We start from the raw sequence: 22,597 nt of genomic DNA on the forward strand, positions 1-22,597 counted from the left end.
TAAGGAGACAAGTAAGAAACAAAATCTGATTTTGATAAACTAGGAACGACACCTTATTAAAAATAGATAATGAAGAAACTTAGAACTTATATATTAAAGAATGATCTGGTATAGTCTGAAGTTTTTTGTAGATGTTTGATAATTTTTAACGAAAAGGTAAACACGATATGAAGTTAACGAATAAATGTGGAACTTATGGTGGTGAATCACAATGGTGCAAGAGAGAAGGGTGAACGAGAGGGAAGCAGAAAAATCCACCAGGAGAGACAACCACTTCTGGTCCCGATGAAATTTCAACCGGGCCACTTTTCCCCCACCCACCAAGTTTCGATGGATCGATTCGCCCGGTAAGTTATAGTTACGAGATGCAAGTACGTTTGTAGCGTCTTGTTCGACGGCAGATGTCCCACGGGCACCTCGGTACCGAGTTCTCTGTTCGACGGACCAAGACTCACCGCAAAAACTGACCAACCGTATTGAACCGAGCGAGGTTATGTCTACCGACGAACGATCGAATCATCGTCCTTCGTCCTATCTCTCACGGTAGTCTTTCTGGGAGAATAGCTGTTGCGAATTCGATCAGAGCAGCGACCATAGAATCTTCGAAATCCTCGTTTTCTCATGGCACGTCCATACCATTCTACAGCCTCGCGATTACTAGTAGCAAGGAATCCATCTGTTTAACGACAGATGCAAAATGCATTTCCAAGAAATGGTAGGAAAGAAAATGCGGCGAGTAGTAGAAAGAAATAGATATCACTGTGGTTAACGCCTTGCTAGGAGGTGAGGTTTCCGAGACAGGATGCCTCGCCTAGATCCTGTCTGGAGGCCGAAGGGAGGTCCTTCGAAGCGTGAAATCACTTCCAGTCTGAATATAAAGAGCGAAAAAACGAGTGTCCGTTTGTGTTTCGGTCGTTCCGTTCCACCGCCTTCGGAACTGCCTTGAAAATCGTTAAGCGCCTACTAGCCTTCTTCCTTTCGTGCGCGGAAGCCACGGATCGCGCATCGTTCAAGGCTCACGAAAGTGATTCCTCCTTAAGCAAATCAAGTAACCGCTGCTTGGCACCCGGGATCTCGCTAACAATAAGTCATACGGAGTGTTCTCGCATTTTGAGAATACCGGATATACGTACTGTTACTGTGGTATTCGACAGTGCATTATTAGATACGAATGCCTAGGAAGCCGAGAGCAGAACGAACTTACGATACATTGTAATGACTTACACTTAAAATTCCATGTCCCAGCAGTTCGACCACTGTGAGGTCCGCATTATCATGCGAAAGGCAAGACAGGCTTCGGACAGTTTTCGATCGCTCGCTCGAAAGTGCATCCACTCTCAGATAAGTGGTAGCGGAACGGCGCGGCGCGATGACTACGAGATCCAGGCGTTTTAAATTTATCGCGAAACGGCGAGACGTCCTTCCGCCAGTCCCGCTAATGTACCTCGCAAACTCTTAGTACGAGATACACGTTTTACGTCCAGCGCGCTAAAGAGATCACGGTGTACACGGACAATTTCAATTAAAAGCCACGAAATGATCGCCTTTCTGTTTTATCGAGAGAAACCAAGCCAAAAATAATCCTCCAAGCACCGAACCCTTCCGATTACCTCGCGTCTGCAACTGAATTATTTTTAACCGAAGTCTAATCCACAAACCAAACGACTTTTTCGTCCTCGATGGTACTGCAGACCGGGTGCTTCTTCACATTTCGTGGTACTGCCTTTTTTCCGGAAATAGACTTCCTTTCTCTGAGTTAAAAGCGCATACACCGCATCAACGTAGCACGTGTACAAGGTTCTGCGTATACGTCACGTATAGCCCGTGTGTACATATGGTGGTGGTGTATCGAAGAGCAGAGGGCCACACGCTCTTTCACTTATAAATAGACATACGTAGATGGATTAAGCGTATGGAATGCAGTTCGATGCACGAGGGGTTTTAAAACGTGGAAGCGCTGCAAGCGCGTTCTGCACCTCATAAAGGAGCCAAAGCTTCAGTTACTGCGTGAAACGTTGCGCAGAACGGTTCTATCGCGAAACGCCTCCAGGATCCGAATCTTTTGTCAACATGCTGGCTGCGAGACACAGGTGAGGCCATAGCGGTACGCGATATCGCGAATGCTTGTAACGCTTTGCTAACTCCCGTGCCCTAGTGAAAACTGGGACGGCGCACGATTGTGTTTAGAACGACTATCTCGCTTTGACTTTCGATTTTATCATCTTTCCCTTATTAACCACGAGTAAACGCGCGATCTTAAGGAGAAAAATTGCAAATTTGACGTTTAACGATAAATCGACGTAGACTCGTTTCGATTGAATCTAGTATCGCGGTACGCATAGGTACCCAGTTTTCACGTTCATAGATGGAACTCGAACGTCGCATGACGGTTTTTCCTAGCGATAAGACACATCCCTCCGGCGACCAGAGATCCTGTCATATTGCGGTCGTTCCTGCATCCGGTAACTCACGAGAAGAGAGTACTGGTGACTAACGTTTCATACGGGATTTAACAGTGTAACGTTACATCGTTGGTTTGGTCTTTCCTGTGCTCCTCGAGTTCACAAGACGAGTCTTGGATTTCTCTGCGTACGAAAGGAGAGGTTATTGTGCGAGGGTTTTAAATTCCGAACAGGTTGAATGCACCCACAGTAACCAGGAGACACCTTTCTCTTTACTTTAACTATCTCGGCGAAAACAGTATCCATCGGAGTATGTCATTGTTGGTAGAATAATAGGAAGAGAATCTATACATTGAAGTATAGAATTGCTTAACGGAACAGCGCAGATAATGAGTCATGTCGTTAAATTCCAAGGCGATGGATAATATAGTGATAGAAGATTCGAAATTTCATAAAAATCGTTCAGAAGCCTAGTAGGTCAGGAGACGGCGAGTATATGTACGCGGCCTTTTCACTTTCTTATCTCCCATTTATGAACCCCGTAGCGGAAGAAGTAAAAGGAAATTGGATTCGACGAACGAGAAACGCAAGTTTTGCTCTATCAATGAGAAACAAACGGATGATACCAAGTCGAGTGGTACGGCCAGCTAGGATAGGTAGAATAGAGTCGAATGTTTTGATTCGATTTATTGATGAAATGAAACACACGTTTGGAAATTTGTGGGCGTAGTGGTAAAAAGCTGTAAGAGGCCGTCTCGCGGCAAAGGGTGGTCGTAAAATTCATCGAGTCCACGCGACGCGTCACTTTCGAATGCTTGTATTTCTGCAATGGAAAGTCGGGGAAGAGTGTCATTTGTTAGGCGATACGTGGGCTGAGTAACGTCACTGACCTGCCGCAAATGGGCGAACGGTACGCGAACACGAAATAAATGTTAGATAGAAATCCGCAGCTGCGTCCGCGACCTACGTGAATCTATTTTCGTCCATAGAATCGACGGAAAAGCCGAAGAGGCGTCTAGATTCGCGACCAGCAGTGGGTGGTTTAACCTATTTTCAGAACCATTCATTGTCTTGAATTTACAATCGCAATTGTAAAACTTCCTGTCGAATAGGACTCGAAAGAGGAAGAGAAACTGTGTCAACTTCCGAATAATGATTCATCGATCACCGTGTTAATCGTTAAATGTTTGTAACGGACGCAAATACGTGTCGCGAAAGACGATTCTTGGAGTAGAGTTTTAAATCGATTAACAAGGTGACAGCGAGTCCATAAAGATCATTAGAGTTATACCGATAGAGTGAATCTTATTGCCAGGAATGGTATTTACATATACCATACGATTCGTAGAATGGTTTTTTGTTGTTATATCGTGCCTGGAATGCCCGGTTAATGAACTTTTAATAATTCTTGTTTACGGAACACGCTGCGTATAACTTTCCTATGCGCGTTTCCAAGCCATTATGAAAACTCTTCCACTAACGAGCATAAGTAATTATATGTATACTTGAATTACAGGTAACTGATAATCTTGTGCCGTTCATTTACAAGCATAACTCAGTCGTTAATTGTGCTGTGGTTAATGTTATTCCATCAGCAGGTCCGATAATGGGTACATATTTTAAAGCGATTACGCTCAAGCTATCGAATCGTCTGACATAACAAAAGCGAACACGATTAGCCGCTTTGCATAGGATACGTGATCTCAATCTCATCGCTCTAATTAATCTCAACTATTTTCAATTCGCTTGAATCGCACCGACATATCTCTTTTTGCGTGTGTTTCTTGTATCTCATGCTGTCCGACATCACCGTCTCCCTGTTTCTATAAATGTCTCTTGACGACGCGACGCAGAGACAGATTGGTCACACGTGAGTCGTCGTTCGCTTTCCTACCGTAACTTTTCGCCCCTGGAAACACGTCCGTCTCTGGATGAAAACGTCCGACAGGAAACATTCCCGAGGGCGTTCCGAATTGTACGAGACCCTCCGTAACGATCCAAGCAACGTTTAAAGAGGATAAAGCACATACGTCGGAAGAACGGAATAATTTTTAAGGGTGTCGCCAAGTCGTGCAGTCTGGTCCCTAATGGGTAGGGTTCGTTCTATTTATTTTGCCTCTTTTCATAAAGGTCTCGAGATATCGAAGCACTTTTGGCATCGGAGTCATTTAACGCGATTCTCGAACGCGTACAAAGGACAAGAAAATGAGCAAACGTGTTTTGATCGATCGTAAGGTTGTCGAGCGAGAAGGTTAGGATATTATTCGCAGGAAGTTCGGGATCTGAACCGTCCGTAGTCGAAATGGGACGGAATCGGAAAGACAGGTCCGGCTTCCTTTCTATATAGCAGCACCGCTTTCTTTTTGCACGTTTCATCGTCGAACGGAGCGTGACCGAGGTGATTCCTTTTGGCGGGAATACATTTCAAGGTCCGTGGATACATGCAGGAAGCGACAGTTGGCGAAAAAGATTTTAGCATATGTTGAAATCCGTGGCGAACAACACGTGCATCGATATTGCGAAGGAATGAATGAATATGCATTCCATTCATAAGAACGGCTTGGTATTTGTTGTATGCGATCGTTTGAGGAGGGCGCGATTTACCGTGAACCGTATGCGATCTCAACGATCGTTTCGATTAAAATGCCGCGTTGCCGGAAGACTGTAAAAACTGCGTGATTCGTGAGCAAACGAGAAACAAGTGATATTTTAGCCAGAACGAGACTCGCGCGTGTTTGCGGAGAAATTACAGGTTACCGATGTTAAATTCTTTTTTATCGTCGAACCTATCTCGTGTTCGCGAATTATGTAAAACAAATTTACCGTGCTCGTACAATTATCGATAAGGGAATTAAAGTCGAACGGCTTCCAGTGCGATGTTTGATCAAGTGATTTCAAGGATGAAAAAGGTCTGCGACAATTTCGTGCGAATGAAAAAAACGGAAAAGAAAGTGCGACGTGTCTCGTCCGATGACCAACACCGTTATGACAATGACAGTCGTTTGTGCGACTATAAAACACGATTCTTCATTCGATGTCGACAACTTTCGATCGTTTCGACGATCGAACGTTCGATACGAGCGAATGGTATCAAGAAAAACTATACGATTTTCATGATGTTGATAACAAACCAAGGCAAGGACACGATCAAACTTAAAGAGTTGTTTCGATATCGTTCGTTAACTTTCGCTTTGCAATTGTTTGGCGAAATTCCAATTACGAGAGGTGAGAGATCGTTTACGTCAAAATATACTATTCACTTGGAATTAATTCGAACGGGAGTTTGGATGTTCCGTAAAAAAATGCGTTTACAGTTGTACTTCTTTTTTGGTCTGTAACGGTTCGCTTCTCTAGCGTTAATATTAATCAGACACGCTCATCAACTGGACATGTTCATGCTGGTCACACGCGTGAAACGTTCAAGCTGATTGTGAACACTGCAAACTTTAACCTGGACGCTTTCCAATAATCAATTTCCCGTACCGCTGGATCAAGAATTTTTCTATTCCCAATCCAACCAACTATACTTTAGCGATCACCTTGACTGGATAATTATCTGTACGACTGATGCGATCCACGAACGTTAAGAATGCAAATGAACTGCACCGTATCGAACATCGGAGCGACCACAGAACGTTTCCTCGATGAAAGATTTCTTTGAGCCATCCAGTAAGAAATCATTTGTCAGTATAATTCAAGCGGAATAATTAACAACATAGCTAGCAAACATAGATAGCAACACACTCGATTCGTTCTTTGCTATTTCGTATTCGTTTAGATGAAATTAAGCAAATTCCGCGAAGAACGTGTTACATTTGCTTTTATCTTAATGGTTCTCTTTTATGGCTTTCGATTATAGCGATACGAGCCATTAATCTTATGTCTTATTCAGCGGTGATTTTATTCTTATTAACGATTTTATTTTTATTATGATTACTCGTTGCAGAAGTGTATCAAATACAAGTTAAAGTTAAACTAACAACGATTAGAACGATATGAAAGAATAACACGAGTCTGCATCTGGCTATCTTTTAACATCGATACATCTTTTTTCATCGTCGATAGGGTTCGTTGAAATTCGAGAGGTGGGGTCGAGCGAAAAATTTGAAATATCAGCTGTCGCTGGGTACGCAAAATATTGATGGCACCGTTTAAAAGCGCTCCTGCTGGTCGAAGCGTTTCGAAAGGCGTGCTCGTCGTCGATGATCGACAGCTGCGTGGGTTGCTAGGGAAGAAACGAGTCGACAAACCGCGAGAACACGGTTTAAACGAGAATCATGATACGTGATATAGATACAAGAGATACGTGAAAAGTCTTTTTACTAAACACTCTTTATAGGAACTGATCACCTGTAAGGTCTTGTCAGTCAGTCTTCTCGCCAATGGTCAAGATACGTGGGAGATATTTATAAGATCGATTCTATATACCAGAACGGTGGAAAAAATTGATATACGCGCTTCGCGAAGATTTTGACGAAACGTATTAAAACATTTTTTTTCACGTATCTGACTGGTTGCTACAGAGTCACGAGAAAGAACAGAAAAAAGGCAAGAGGAAAAATTTATGCGCGATCTAGTTGAAGCAATTTCCTCGGAAGTTACGACGCGGAACACCGGCCCGGAACGGTATGGTAAGCGACGGTTGTTCTGGAGCCGTTAAGAGAGGTCGAATCATCGAAGGAAGTGTAAAAGGCAAAGGAAAACGAGAAAAGAAGATGTTCGACGATCGAGCTGCTAGGAGGTTGCTCTCTCAGTTGCCGCTTTTTTACAACCTTCGAAGAATTCTCCGGAGAATACGAGTATCTATATGTGAGAATTTCCTACCGTTCTACTTCCCGCCATTCTACCAACTATACTCTCACGGAAACGTTTCAGTTTTTCTCCTTGGCAACGCGAACAGCAAACCTCTTTCCTTGCTCCAAACAACTCGCCCTCGTGGTTCGTTCGATTTTATTCCAGCTCGCAAATATTGATCGATTGCTTTCGAACGATCAGTTTACCGCTTGAGAATAACAATTCGATACTCTATCCCGGTGACATCGATATAACTTCCGATCGGGCATACGATCCATCGAGAAAAACTATTCGTCGAACGATCACCCCCTTTTACGTTGTCATGTTCATCGATTCCTCGAAGATAGATATTATTCGTTGGAAAATCGATAATTTTCGTCATCAGGAAGGTGCTAGAGTTTCTTCCTAATGGATGACATCGATCCGCGAATAAATGGATTACTTCGTATTACTTTTGTGTATATATATTACATATTTATCTATAGAATATTTTGTATGACCAACAAACTGTAGCTCTGAAATAGAAGATAGAAAAGAAAAACGTAACGCATTGTACTTTTGCGCTTACGTTTTCCTTGTCTTTCGTACGATAAGTATAAAATTAAAATTAAAATACCTTGCAAAGTAACCATTTCTCGGCCTGAGCGCCATAATACCTTTTTATAGAGCATAAAAAGATACGTCGATTAATGTGTTAAAAAAAAGTTGAAAGTTCCACTTACAAAGATAATGGCGACCTTAAAATCGTCAAAAGAAAATCTTCATCAGACCATGCATCATTGGAAATTTTGTTTTAGAAAAAGTTCCAGGACCATGGCTTAGTTCGTAGTTGCGTGAGTCACTTCGTATATTATAGATTATTATGTATCATCTTTTTCATCAATTGCACCATTTAGTATTATTGCGCACCATGCGGACAATCATTCAGTTAATGGGTATTAGCGCAGGCGTCTGTTGCACTACATAAGTAATAGTCTGCAAGAAGAATCTAGGCTACTCAGCTGCACCTGGGATACAAGTAACTATTCCGACTTTCCGTCAGTCGCAGTTTAAGCTTTGCACCAGCTGCATCGTCTCTGTTCCTCGCGTGCAATTCTAATCGCTCCTCTTTGTGCACTTATCGAGCTCTCAGCGTAGTCAGTTTAATGTCAGTAGTGTCTCTCAAAGTCGATGGATATGAAGTCAAAATGCAATACGGATTCGAATTCGGATACAAACCAGAATATCTCCGGAAATCGAGAAGTAACGAGCGAACGATCCAGGTTAGTTTTCAAGGTCGTGTAAAATAATCCCGTTATTTGCTAATATCACTAAAAATCGCATATTCTAACTTGGCCATATGTGCAACGTATTTTCAATGAAAGGAAGAAAAAAGAAGATCGATATACATATATAACGATCGAACGGTAACCATTGAGCGATCCAGTACAACGATAGAGAGATATTATTGCACATAGATGTATGTATATTGAGTGTCACATATCGATATCCGTGCGAATGCGCACTGACAGTATTTCTCGTTGCAATGTGCGCGCGCACTAAAATACCCCCTCGTACTTTAGTACCAGTCCACACCCCCGACGAAAACGATGGAATTATCGATCGCGTTGCTATTCAACCTAAGAACTTTTCGCTAGCTGACAGTTCACCGTAGAGACGGATTTTCGAGGAAGGAAAACACGCGTCGTTTCGATTACAGGATGAGACCAGACTGAACTGTATTACGTGTTAACGTGTCTGTGACCTGTGATTTGTGATCTGTGATAAAAAAAATTCGCGCGTTGAATCTACGACAATTTTCTTTCACGGACAGTGAGTAAATGAAAATCACGGCAAGAATGAATACTAATACTTTGATTAGTGCACAAGACCTTGGAAACATTCTGCATGAATTGATATTTTCAATGTGAACTTTAACCTTTTCCTTATCAGCCGGTTTTACAGCCGGTGAACAGATCATGCACGACATCAATTTTTATTGATAAAATTTTAACAATGCAAGTAATATAATTAGCGACATTTGTTTATAGAGATCCTCGTTATGAATAAATTGATTTGTAATATAAAATATCGTTACCGAAAACAACAAATTTAAAGGTCGAACAGGTGCATGCTTGTCAGCACGGATTCTCTGATTTACCGAGGGTGTTTTCGTTGAGTCATTCATTGCATGATTTATGCTACATGTTTATTCTTAGATTTATTCCATAGTAAGTTTTGCGCGTTATTGATTAACGTTGAATAATCGTGAAAAAATATTGATTTGCATACTTTAAACTTGCAAGTATTCATTATTTACAATGGCCAGTCCGATAATGAATAGGAATAAAATGAATGTTTTTTTGTAGCTCGACAACTTTTGCAGTTTGTGATTAACGACGTATACGAACAATTAATCTTAAAAGAATTAACTAACGCAGTAAAGTCAAATTGAATTGACTGTAATTTGTTACACACGTTTGTTTCTCTTTTTGTGTGTATAACCTTACAAAAAAAGAAAACCAATTGCCTTGATACAATGTTGCATCCTTTGCTCGTATTCAACTTTCATTCTGGGATACCAAATTCAACTAGATGTCTAACATTAGTGGTTGCCTGTCTCGTAAGTATTTCAAGTTGATTGGGAAGCAAGAGGTTCATTAGATATTAGCGAAAGTTCCGATATAAAACCAGTTTATGATCGAGCATAGAAACAAAACGTTAAGATAGTAATGCCTGGTTTCGCGTGATAGCAATGTAGAGGATTAACGTTGATAGCAACTATTCGTATGGTTTTTGTAGAGAAGACTCGAAGAAACAGTCGTTTTTAGAAAAGAAATTACAGTAGCAATATTCGCCTGAGAAACTGTAATTCATCAAAGATTTGATGTCATACGTAAAAGTTTATCTCGTTTATAAGTTGAATAACATCCATTATCCCGTATGCAATCTTACGTTCGTACAGGAAGTGATATGCATTCCAATACATCCGTTCAACGGCACATTGACCGAGAGTGCTATAGATTTCTCTTCTGTTCTTTCTTTCTCGTTTGCCAACACACGTGCGCAGGCTTGCATACTCTGCAACGCGGCAAGTCACGATACAATCACATTGTTTACACACTACAAAGAACTATTATCTATGCTAAATCGTGCGTAGCATTAGTAACTAAAGTTGTCATATACTCTTGAGAATTCCCTTATCCCTGTTTATGCATAGCATGTCACTTTCGTTTCTCTGCATAACATTTTAGTCTTCTATCATATATTTGTCATAGCTTTCTTTAATTTATTACCAGTAACTTGACTCGAACGAATCGTTTCTCTTTCTCCGATTCTTTCTTTTTAACGTAAACTTAATCTGAATGTGTGAAGGGCTCGACTCATGATGCAATATCCAAACATCGATATACAAGAGGGAAGAAGACTCCGTAGCGTGCGAAGAAGACTTTTTCAAGACGAAGACGATGATAACGAAACGGAATCGGTACGAAATTCTGGTGTCGAGGACAACTGTTTTTTTGAAGAGACACGAAAAAATCGAGAAAACGTGCGTAATAAATCAGACATAATTCATCTTGATCGGGAGTGATTTATTGATTGAATTTTCTTTGGATTGTATTTTCTTTTTGAAAACAGGCTAAGGAAAGGTGGAATTTCGACTTCGAGAAAGAAGAACCTCTACCTGGTCGTTATGTATGGGTGAAACTTGACCAGCACGGAAATGAAATCTGTAATCCGTTAGAGGCAAAAAATCGAATAGAAAATTTACAAACGATGCAAGAAGAAGACGTGCAAGACGATGACATTACGATGCAGGACCACGTGGAAGGCAAAGATGACGAAAAAATGACTGATAGTACGTGAACGTACGTAATTACAAAATACTTTGCTCATGCTGACTTTTTTGCTGATGCAAAAAGTTCCTTTTTGTCAATGGAACCAGAAAACAAGTTTTGTACTATGAAGTTGACTAAATTGGAATAAGTAAAGTTCGGATAGAAATTGCGAAGTTATTGATCGCAAAAAACACTGATTCGACTTCTAGTCAGAATAGACACGATTTAGTGTCTGAGGAGCTAGTAAACCAAAGTTAATTTTTTTATTTAAATTATTAAAAATTCTCACTCGTAACGACAATTCGACAATCGAATGTTCGAGATCATTTGTCGTGATATTTGTTATTGTATTATTTATCTTGATTTTATTCCATTTTACATGATTATTTAATATTGTTATATATGTGATTAGTAAACGAATGATATTATAATGTGGATAAATTATACAAATGACCTTGTACTTTTTATAGATAGATGAAATAATATATTATATTTATCTATAACTTTATAATCCTGTGTGTGATTTCCAAATGCTTTTCATTTCTCCTACGTTTTAATAAAACAAAGCAACTGCGACACGAGATTCATACAGACGGATGGTTGGAAGCACATGGTGCATGACTTATGTGTGACCTGAATCTTAGGCACGAGAATAAGATGACACATCTGTTGTATGTATCTACCGAAGAAATGATACCGACGAATGAAGCATCCCTCTGCTATAGAATGACGTCGTTAAAATGTAACGATTACTAATGCCGGTGCTAGTTACACTTGATTCCACGAGTATCACGATTCCTTAAACTTAATCTCAAGTTCTCGTGAGAAGGCAGCGTGTGCACCTGGCATCGTTTCTTAAGAATCGTTCTTTTTTTTTCACTTTACTCGCGCTATGGAAGCTGGCCACGATGATGGCGGTGTACCCATTGCCAGAAATTGCACTTCCGTTCCGCGAATTCCCACGGAAGTGGGTACAATCGCGAGTACGACAAAAGATATTTGCGTATAACGTGCACCATCTTCATTGTTCGCCCCCTCAACCATTCAATACTTCTATGCTGAACAACTATATGTGTATGTACTAACGGCTATCGCTAATGAAGTATCAATGAATGATCCTTACAAAGAACTTTCTATTGGACAAAATGAACAGTCATTCTATTAAAAAAAATTTTCGTTCATTCTCGTCCTCATCCTCAGTTTCAATCCACCACCTTGGTCTCGAATCAGATGATTTATCACGGCTACATTTTCACTCTATGGCGGCGTGCACGCGACGAGATAACATACATATACCAACGATAAACTTGGATTTGATAGTGAAATACTTTTACTGATGGAACAGGTGAGTCTTTTGGTAGTAAACACAGTGATACAGACGCAGCCACGCGTCTTCCGGTCGTCTATTCAGGATGTATAACACAAGGCTTCCTTGAGAAGTAATCTAGAATAGACCTAAGCTCATCGTTTGAGAGATGGACGTAGAAGACGTTATAAGAGGAAACGGTGCATATTTATTTTCTATCCTTCGTTTACGACAAACCATGAGAAAACACCTGTGCAACGGAATACCTTGCTAAACGGGTACCCCACCTAACCGCAGATGAAAGAGAGACGGTAGTCTTTGCGAAACGCAAAAAGGATTGTTTTACGCGACTCATTCGCTCGTTCTCCCCTCATTGAGATGCATCCGGTGCCACCCTCACCACTTCCTGGATGTTGCGTGGGATTTTCATTTTCGACAACAAGCTTTGCAGTCCTCTCATGAGAATCTGCTCCGCTCCGAATACATCTCTCACACATTTTTATGTTTTCCATCTTTGTTCATTTTCGATAAAGTAGTTATCCGTAATATACAATATAAAGAATATCTCTTAAGGACAAAATAATAATTGGATAGTAACGGTAAAATATTACAGATGAAAAAATATTCTCAAGATGAGCAAAGAGACATTTTTCTTTGAGTCCCTTTAAACGTTTATAAAGAAGACGTGATCGATATAACATAAAGATAATATGTACGAAGTTATTCTTCGAATTTTATTAGGTTCGAACATTTAAAACTTCCCGCGAATGTACAGTAGCGCCAGTTGGTCAGCCATATTCTACCAGACGGATATACACTAACACTATTCAACGTTACTTGGCACACGGGTTCCCTGATTGGTTGCGGCGATCGTCTATGTACGGTTCGTTCAACGCGAGTTGCTTCGTACGCGACAGAAAACTATTTCCCCATTGCCTTCCATACGAGACACGATTTAGGCCACGAGAACAACAACGAGGTAAATTGACAATTATCATTGAAAAGTGTCGATTCATCTCGTTTATTTCGTATCTTCTCCTAGCAGCGCCGCAATAAACATCTGTTGCTTAAGAATCATCAACTGTCACATACATAAAGCTTAACGAGTAAATACGAATTCACTTTTTATATTTACATAATGTTAATGAATCAATACTTATGTTCATTCCTGTATAAAGATATAAATATTTACATCAATCATTGAAATATTTAAAAGCATAGTATTATTTAAATGCAAACAATTCGCTGAATCAATAAATTCAAATATGTAAGAAGTCAGACTTATAATTAGTAGATACGAATACTGCTTACCAAACTCATCTTTGCTTTGTCGAGAACATTAATACCGGACGAGATTTTATTTTTACATCTTGCAAAACATATTCTGGTTCTCACCATAGTGCCTAGAGACAGTAGCCTTATATCAGTTGAAATAAAATGACGATGATAATCTGAAGAGTATGCAAATAAATTCACCGTGTGTAACGTACTGCCATGCAAACATGGAAATCCGCCGAATAAACGTACGCACGAGTGTCCGTGATAAGATTACAGCCGTTGTTTTGAAAGCTGGACTTGTTTATTTTTCGTTTCTTTGTCAACATACAATGCGCTTCATTTTTTTCTTCCAATCACTTGTACATTTCTCATACACACGTATATCATAAATTTATCAAACATATATCAAAAAATTTTATCTTACAGTTGATTAAACGAGGCAACTATTCTTTGCAAGAAGTCATTATACCCGAAATTCAAAGATTGCTTTTTATAATTCCAAATTTTTAAGTTATCGTATTTTACTTTGAATCAAACACAGATTCGATCGTGCATTGAACGCAGTCGCGCGTGGTGAAAATGGGAGTGGTAAAGGAGACAACAGTGACCTATTACTTATCCCAACCTTCTCGGCAGTACAGTCCCCCTGAATGCAGAAAAGTAAAGTTGGGTGGTATTTACCATGGAGGTTGGCATACTGGGACGCATCCGATGGTTACAATCAGCATTCTACTCGTTTATGTTGCCGTGGAAGGGGCCGATAACTGTACAGCCTTCTCGTACGTATTTTCAAAGGCTTGAAATTGTGCGCTCAGGTTGAAGGAACTATATTCTGCAAATGGCGGTTATTTCGTTTCTCCCTGACGCGCGGAGAGGAAAAAGGGGTGACACCGAATGAACCGAAGGTAGCCGAAAACAGCCGATGTATTTAGAGGCTTGGTTACTTGCATTGAGAGGCGCATGCTTCAGTCGCTAGAGAGCGCTTTACACGTGTGGAACGTGTCTTCGCGTAACTCCGTGCATTACAGAACACGCACGTACCTCGTCAGCGTCAACATAACTGCGCAATCGTATACGACCTTCCGCCGAACTTGGAACCACGCGCGTGCCTTGACAGTCGTGTATTTGGCGGGAAGCGCGGTACTGTTTTCATTTAGAGTTTATGCAGTATCAGAGTCGATTCAGTGGCTCCCCACCGCGTCAGCGAACAGCATATTGGTGCTTTCGGGCCGTGTGCAATAACGTTTTACGCTAAATATTCTTTTGCCGAGCGAGAAATATTGTGTAATATATTTATGTGCTTCACATTACACAGACGTGATAATTGTGAACTCAGACGGCCCATGCACGACCAGTTTTTAATTTCAACAGTAACGTGGTAATAACCTTCGCGGGAATACGTCGAAACACGTTCGCCGTCTCTTGGATGCTCACGCGCAAGTGCGAGCAACGTTGCCGGTTTGTTCTTCCCGCGGGCTATAGCGACAGATCTGTGAGAAGAGAAGAAAAAAAACTTGGAAACGTGTTCGATTGCTGACATCTATTTCGGTTGTTCCGACTGTGGAGTTGTATACCCATCTCTGATGAAATATGAGATAGTTGTTACTGTTTTCCTGTCTTGCCTCTCGCTCTTTCATCGTGATACGCAATACTGTGTTTACCGTGTTGCCAAACTTTCTAGTTTCGTCGTACACCCTTCGCCTTGTCGATGATACACTCAGTTTTTAAATCTAACTTCGAATTCGCGGATGTGCCCCGTGAAAAAATCAACGTCAGAAAGTGTTGGGTGCACCCACGAGCCACTCAACGATCACAGTAGTCGCCAGGCGACGCTGAGCACGGCCATTATTCGAAATTCGGTGTGTCGCGCCACGACAACGTTGCCACATCTTCGTGAGCCGCGAGTATTTCAACGTACTGTGAACAATTCCTGGAAGAAGAATCATCTCCGTAAATGGGACGTATGTATGTAACGCGTAAAAATCAATGCAAAAAAGGTCGGCTTCTAAAGCAGCGCCGCGCGTCTATTAAAATCGATCGTGTTGTGTAGATTCAGTAGTGGCGAATTGCGAATCGAAAACAGTGACGCTGAAAGAGAGAAGGACGGAAGGAGACGGGGAGTGAGAAAAGTAGTGACTGCGTGAAGAGAAACGGAAGCTGTTTATTCGTGAAAACGCTTGGTTATTGGTAACTGCGAGGGAGAACGGCAACGTTGCCGGCGTGAAAGACTAACGAAATATGAGCGCTCGAGTGTTGAATCCGGTGATGATGACGGAAATGAGCAGGAATTTGGGTGGAGGACGAACGGTGCCGAACAGAGCAGCCCTTGCCCGTGTTCGAAGGGATTTATTCGGACCCGTAGATCACGCCGCAGCTCGTGCATTGGCGGAAAGGGAGCTTCGCGCTCAATCCATACTCGATGCCGAAAGATGGGGCTTTGACTTTCACTTGGAGATACCAAAAGCTAATTCGAGGTACGAGTGGGAGCTAGTTACACCACAGGATGTCGTGCCTGAACCCTATGCCCTACGAGGTATGCCCTACTTAAGGAAACACGCACCTAGTACGCCTCGGAAACTACGAGATTCCTCGCCTACCACAAGATTCCTCCGTAAAGATTCTTCGTCTCCGGTAACTCCGATTTTATCGAAATCGGAGAGGACGCCACCACAGGAGCCAAGAGTACCACAGATCGGCGAAATAACCACCAACGATTTGTTCGACTTCGATTCGGACAAGAAAATATACATCGCTGAACCCACTACCCCTGTTTTATCAACCTCCACAACGAGAAAACAGTCCTCCATAACCGGTAAGTGATAACATACATTTTTTTAATCTCATCACTTGTATTGTGTACGATGTGGAGTAGGATGGCAACGTGCACAAGCACGTGCGCTGTGCGCTTACCACTCTTACGATACCATTAGAGATAGAGCGTCATGCCGGTTACTATGTTCTGTATTATAAGAACTCTTTCGCTTATTTTTTAATGCAACCCTATTGGGAGAGATTAACTCTTTCTTCAGTGAATGAATAGCATGTTTTGGAGTCGAATAGTTACTTGCAATGATATCGATAACTCTTAATTATTTGCATACATAGGCTAGAAGTCTAAGATAAATTAAACGTTGCATTGTCGTGCAAAATACTAATTGTTCACTTTTTACTTCATTCTTTTTTGTTCTTTATGCTTCTCTAAATTTTTGTGTCATAAATTACATACTCAACACGAGCGAACAAAAAGTAAAATACTTTTTAAGATTATCGTTGCACTCGTTAAAAAACAGTGTTCTCCGCACCGTTTTACCACGCGCCAATCTGTTCGCGAGAAGTTACGTAATTACATACTCGGGGACATGAGGTTTCCTGAATTATTCTATTTAATCGACGCATGTTATCGAAGTTAATTTGCTGGCATTATTTATGCGGGAAGTAGCTTATCCTAGGTCAATCTAATTCGTCGGCCGAAAGGTCATCGTAATTTACGTAATTACGAAAACACTTGATCTAGGAAATGAATTATATCCAGTCACTGATCGAACGAGTACGCGCTTTTTTCTTAGAAAGAAATTGTTCCTAATGATTTTCTCCGATCGTTGCAAAAGATACTGCATCGTGTCAGTTTATAGTCGTGTCGATGATAAAGTTCAACGTGATTGCTTATTTGACTAGTGAACAGTGAAATTATACCTACGGATTGAAAGATAGATAAAAGAATTGGACTTTCATAGTTATTGATAAGATCTACGGAATAAAATTCACCACATTTTTTTCCCCGGATAGTTATCGCTTGATAATTCGTCGTACGCGCACGTAAACAAGGATGACATAACGATAAATATTATTCGTAATTTCTCTACCGATCGTCTAGACAACGAGACAGAAGTGATGCCATCTGGTTACTCGAGACATCGTCTGTTTTCTTCATTGGGGAAAAAAAAAATTAAATGGACGCTGCGCCGTCTGGTTCGACATCTCCCGTCGCACATGATTTTCCGCGTTGCGTTTGTATGTTGCATACGGCCATCTTGTTTGGACCCGTACCTCACGGTCTAGTTCCCCTTTTTTCGCCTATTTATTATTCAGGCGTGCACACCACCCACGCGACGCGACTATTTCTGGACGTGACTCGTCATATGTCCCGCACGCATGCATCTACGCGCGTGTAAACACATTTTGCGCCGCAGCATCGCACGCACTTTTGTTTATACCCCGAGAGTTCCTTTCGCGAATCTTGGAATTGCCCATCCGATGGTATTATCCCCAAAAACATTATCTCGAGACATAGTGAAATCGCTGGAATCTTCGTGAAATTGTGTCCATATTTTGCTCGTGACGACTCTTCTTTTTTCCTCTCTTTTTTCTTTTTTTTTTTTCAAAGTCCAAAGTATAATCTCATATACTCGAGACAGACAAATAGTAATTGCAGCACTGAGTTGCGTGTAATTGGATTTACCTGCATCGTACTGATTCGGAGACTAGACTGAATATGGTCGCGTGCTGCGCGTGACCGTTATTAGTTGACGATAATATCGTACGATACGCACGCCATTCGATTAACAGGATCGATACACCGGACGCGTTTTGATCTCCCGATAGGATCCTTTTTGCGATGAGCAAACTCCCTGTCTGTTTTTCAAATATACGGCAGAGACGGAGCGTGTGTGTTCGTAACGTACGCGAGTTCGTTCTGGGATCGTGAGTACGATGGGGGCGCAAAAATGATTTTCCTAACGGACATTATTAATGAGCCGCACGCGGTCAGCTGTGCAGTCCATATGGGGTTGATAGAAACGCGCACCCCCGTTCCATTCTCTTCCGCACACCCCTCCGTCATCAGCTTTTGTTCGCACGCGCGTTCCGTTCTGCGAGCGATACCTCCTGCGTGTTACGCGCATGGGGGTATCAGCTGTGCTCACAATCGTGCATCTCTGACAAACAACCCTCTGGATGGTACTACGCTACGAGGGTCGAACGGTATTTAAAATCAGGATTAGTCGGCACGACGATTGCAACCCGCATGTGTGGAGTGCAGTTCGAGCTATTTAAATTGCACGCAACGATTTTGCTCGTAGATATCGAACGAAGCTACTTTTGCAACGTTCAATAACACGTATAATGTACGTAAAATAAATTTGAGATTTTTAGATGTATGTAGAAAAAGGGAGAGAGAAATATTGGATAAGAAAATATGGAAGTTTCAGGGATATTTAAGGCATAATAACGTTTCGTAATAATAACGTGTAACGTGCCACATTCGAAGTTATTAATTTTTATGTGCTCGATTCATAACGTAACGATTGGAAGGGGAGTAGGTAGACTGCATCACAGATGTCCCTGAAATGTCCTTAATTTGTGTCGCGTGGCAATGTGTTTGGATTTAGATGCAGAGGGTTAGTCAGGGAAATCGAACAGATGTGTCGAATTTTCTCGTGGAAATTCGCCAAATGTTGGTTGGAGAAAGGGCCAGGCAGAGGTTTTGTGTTTGGTACGTGCTGAAAGCAATGTGATATGACTCACGATTACGAGTATCAACCTAGCGCAGACTGTGTTTTTCTGCAAGCTTCCTATATCATGACTCACGAGAAGTTCGCAAACAAAGCGTACATGGAAGAAATGAAATTGCATGTATCTTATTCGAAATTCTTTGCTCGCTTTTATCTCTCTTTGTCCCGCTGTGTTGAGCCGTATCGGCATGCTTTAACACTTTAACGAATATTACGATGATTTGCTCGTATCTTATCAGTCGCCGATATAATTAATAAGCATGTGAGTCGGTACTGTATTCGTAAGGTTATCGGGAATGCGATTTGACGTACGTGCATTGGTCTAGCTAGATCGTGCACGAGATCAAATTTTATATTGCATGCGATTATAAGCATTCGGATTTAAATGCTTTTTGGTTAATTCATTTCTTTCTCAGCTGTACACATCGATTCAGAAGTACGCGTGTGTGTATGTGCTGGTGCGTACACTTGTTATTGTTTTCATCATTGATCACATATCAGGAACACCTGTTATCGGTATCGTTGATGTACAATATTAACGAAACTGAAAATAAATCGTGTAATACATGTGGTATACGTATGTATACATGTTTCGTTTGTTGTGTGTTTCCAGACTTCATGAAGAGTCGTAAACGTAGCCTAAACGGTAGCGCGAAGAGCATGATAGAGCCGCCGGAGAAGATCGCTCGCAACGCGGGTCAGATACGCAGCTAAAAGCCTTCCAGCTTCCTCCTTCAGCCTCGCTGTCTTCTTCCATCTCCTTGGAGCGCGAGTGGGACCGGAAACACGAAGCATCACTGCCAGGAGGAACGAGAAAGGCAGAAGCTCTGGCAGGAGGCGCGAGGTCCGTTGGCTGTGCCATTCACGTAGATTTATCCGCCATGAATATAGGCGAAAACGGTGGGAGAAAAAGAAATGGAGTAGTGCCGTTTGTTTCATTGCGTATACTTTCGTAGACATGCCACGGAAATTTACAAAATAGTAGCAACAACGACATTAATTAGAAGTACGAATACAAGAAGGACGATATTCCATGGTTGTTGCTATCTCTCCTTTTTTTCCTTTTTTCTTCTTTTTTTATATCTCATTCGTGTCGTTTTGTTCTTTTGCATTAGGCTACACAGATTAGGATATATACAACGATAGAAAGAGAGAGAGAGAGCGAGAGAGAGAGAGAGAGAGAGAGGAAGAGAGAGAAAGTGTGTGTGAGTACGTTAATTTTTCATGAAATTAATTAATGTAATATATTGTTCGTTTAATTCTGATATGAAGCGAGAGTAAGTTAGTGACGAGGTCGTCGCACACATAGGTACATTTTGATGTAAGTGTAAGCAGACAAAAAATATATAAATACCTTGATATGTACATGTTAAAAATAGGTATTAAGTAAAAGTGAATTGCGTTTCTATTAAAATTTACGCAAGAAAGACTACTTGATCCTGATCTGCTAATTTTTGGAAATCGGAGACTGTTTCGATCAACACTCTGTGAGTTTTCATCGACTGTTTCATTCAATGAGGACCCACAGATGTTTGAACATACATATCTACGTATAAATAATAACGAAGCTGGTTCTATCGGACGAATTTCGCGACAGTTTTGACTATGTCCTTGAAACGGTCGCGAAATCATACGACATTAGATTTTTTTTTTTACGTATAACGTACAAAAATATAAGAGACGAAATTTCGATCATGATTTTTACACATTTGAGAATACAAAAGGAACGCAATCATATTTTTGTAGCCGAAAAGAGACCAATCTGGAGGACAATTAACGGGGAGAAAGATATGATTTAGATTGTAGTTGGTTACCCATGTTTAAGCATTGATCTCCTGTACAATTTTAAGAAAGTACAGCCGATGCCAAATCACCCCCGCGACTTTTTTCTTACCTTATACCTTCGAAGAAGGAACTCTTATCACATTTGGCTTCCCCATTCTCATTTTTCCTATTCACTTCATCACCATGAATCCCGTTAAGTGTTAGAGTATATTTAAAAATCTAAAGCTTCGTGAAGATTGTAATCTTTTTCAATATATTTTCTATAAATGAGAAAGAAACCATTGATCAAATTGTGTTACTTACGTATTTCATGGACTATAACAATCAAATTTATAGCTGTTCTATAAATATAAGACGCAATCTTCGTTTGGCTTTTTAAATGAATTTATTATCTTTACTATCTTCGTTCATCTTTTTGTACAAATCATCACGAAGAATTTACTCGCATTTTTAATGTTTTACGATCAGATTTTAGGTATTGGTGGTGTAGCGTGATCAAAGCCGTTGAAAGTTCTCCGTAGCCTATATAGAAATCGTACACCATTTTTTGTTTCTTCGAGATGGTAGTAGTAGTCTGAAATTTTGCGCAGCTTACACCTAAGAGAATGCGTAGGTTTATTTGGAAATATTTCACGAGTACAAATACAAATCGTAGCTTCTGGAGGTCTTTAAACGGTTCTTGAAATTATGCAAGGATGCAACTTGTATTCGAATCGTTTTTTACCGTGTTAACGAAAGTACGAGGTGTTTGACGTACATACTGTTTACAGATTTTGGAACAAACCAAAACTTTCCTTCGTTACTTTCTTCGTCGTGAATGGATTTACACAAAACATAATATTAATGTAAATGTAATTGTATATCTTAAATGGTACATTGATTTTATAATGGTAGCTGTTTATTACAAGTTCTTTTTTTTTTCTTTTTGTTTATGATAATTTTGTTAACGCCATCCTGTGAAGTATGCCCCTTGAATCGTATCCTCCTATTCCCGGTGCACACTTTTTCCGTTCACTCTTTTCCCACTTTGAGATTATAATTCAAAAATACGACTGGTGGTTACAAGCTATTTTTTTCGTAGTTCACTCGCGAAGTGCGCTATGAGTGGTAGAACTGATTCGTTGTGGAATTCTAATGGTCGTTTTTCATACCGGTTACTGTGTATTCGATGTTTCAATAGCGCTTTCATGGCTACGATACTCGTACTATGAGAGCATCGCGATAAGAAATTAAATTGAAGTAACAGTTTTGTACGGAGCACGTTTAAATTTTATTCCTCCTCGACAAAACTTCCAATTCGTTGACTACTCATACGGATAAGCAGGTGAAATTATGACGAATTATCGAAACAAAACGATGTTCGACGGCAGACTGTGCATAAGGGACAAATTTGATCTTAGCTTTTCTTTTCTTTTTTTTTTTTTTTTTTTCCTACCTAGCGTGAAAAAGACGCGTGAAACGACTATAGAATCTCGTTAGATCTAAAAGGATCGCGACATAAGGAAGAAGGTAGTCTGCCGTCGGGAAAGAAACGAAAAAAAATAGTAAAAGAGAATCTTATGCCTATGTAACCCTGTGATGTATTAGTATGATCTCAGTAAACATAACTTAGCGTGTACTTCTTATTTGTAATAAGCATAGATGTATATGTGCGTTTCAAACGTGACGTAAAAGTCCCAATAGAAAGAGTATGAAAGGTTGCAT

At 40.7% G+C, this 22,597-nt stretch overlaps 2 protein-coding genes across 3 annotated transcripts; both read left to right on the forward strand.

Moving 5' to 3' along the window:
* Positions 1-1,991: 1,991 nt before the first annotated feature.
* LOC117236731 (cyclin-dependent kinase inhibitor 2-like) lies at positions 1,992-11,467 on the forward strand. 2 transcript variants are annotated; one of them, XM_033499925.1, is made up of 3 exons: positions 1,992-2,090; positions 10,551-10,725; positions 10,815-11,072. In XM_033499925.1, exons 1-3 carry the CDS (start codon positions 2,071-2,073, stop codon positions 11,040-11,042), a joined length of 423 nt encoding a protein of 140 aa, XP_033355816.1. In that variant the 5' UTR covers positions 1,992-2,070; the 3' UTR covers positions 11,043-11,072. The 2 variants fall into 2 exon arrangements, with proteins under 2 accessions (XP_033355816.1, XP_033355815.1); XM_033499924.1 differs by lacking the exon at positions 1,992-2,090 and adding an exon at positions 8,221-8,458 and having other exon boundaries at positions 10,815-11,467.
* Positions 11,468-14,571: 3,104 nt separating this feature from the next.
* Positions 14,572-21,926, forward strand: LOC117236730 (cyclin-dependent kinase inhibitor 1). The gene is made up of 2 exons (XM_033499923.1): positions 14,572-16,410; positions 19,722-21,926. The coding sequence occupies exons 1-2, from the start codon at positions 15,837-15,839 to the stop codon at positions 19,820-19,822; spliced, it is 675 nt and encodes a 224-aa protein (XP_033355814.1). The 5' UTR covers positions 14,572-15,836; the 3' UTR covers positions 19,823-21,926.
* Positions 21,927-22,597: the final 671 nt, after the last annotated feature.

Source organism: Bombus vosnesenskii, unplaced genomic scaffold (genome assembly GCF_011952255.1).
Source record: "Bombus vosnesenskii isolate JDL3184/JDL3185 unplaced genomic scaffold, Bvos_JDL3184-5_v1.1 scf7180000013352, whole genome shotgun sequence".
Classification (NCBI taxonomy): Eukaryota; Metazoa; Arthropoda; class Insecta; order Hymenoptera; family Apidae; genus Bombus; species Bombus vosnesenskii.

Coding starts and splice junctions, on each gene's coding strand:
- LOC117236731 (XM_033499924.1), top strand. CDS start 8,367: ATGGATATGAAGTCAAAATGCAATACGGATTCGAATTCGGATACAAAC. Junction 8,459..10,550: donor GTAACGAGCGAACGATCCAG/GTTAGTTTTCAA, acceptor GAATGTGTGAAG/GGCTCGACTCATGATGCAAT. Junction 10,726..10,814: donor CACGAAAAAATCGAGAAAAC/GTGCGTAATAAA, acceptor TTTTGAAAACAG/GCTAAGGAAAGGTGGAATTT.
- LOC117236730 (XM_033499923.1), top strand. CDS start 15,837: ATGAGCGCTCGAGTGTTGAATCCGGTGATGATGACGGAAATGAGCAGG. Junction 16,411..19,721: donor AAAACAGTCCTCCATAACCG/GTAAGTGATAAC, acceptor GTGTGTTTCCAG/ACTTCATGAAGAGTCGTAAA.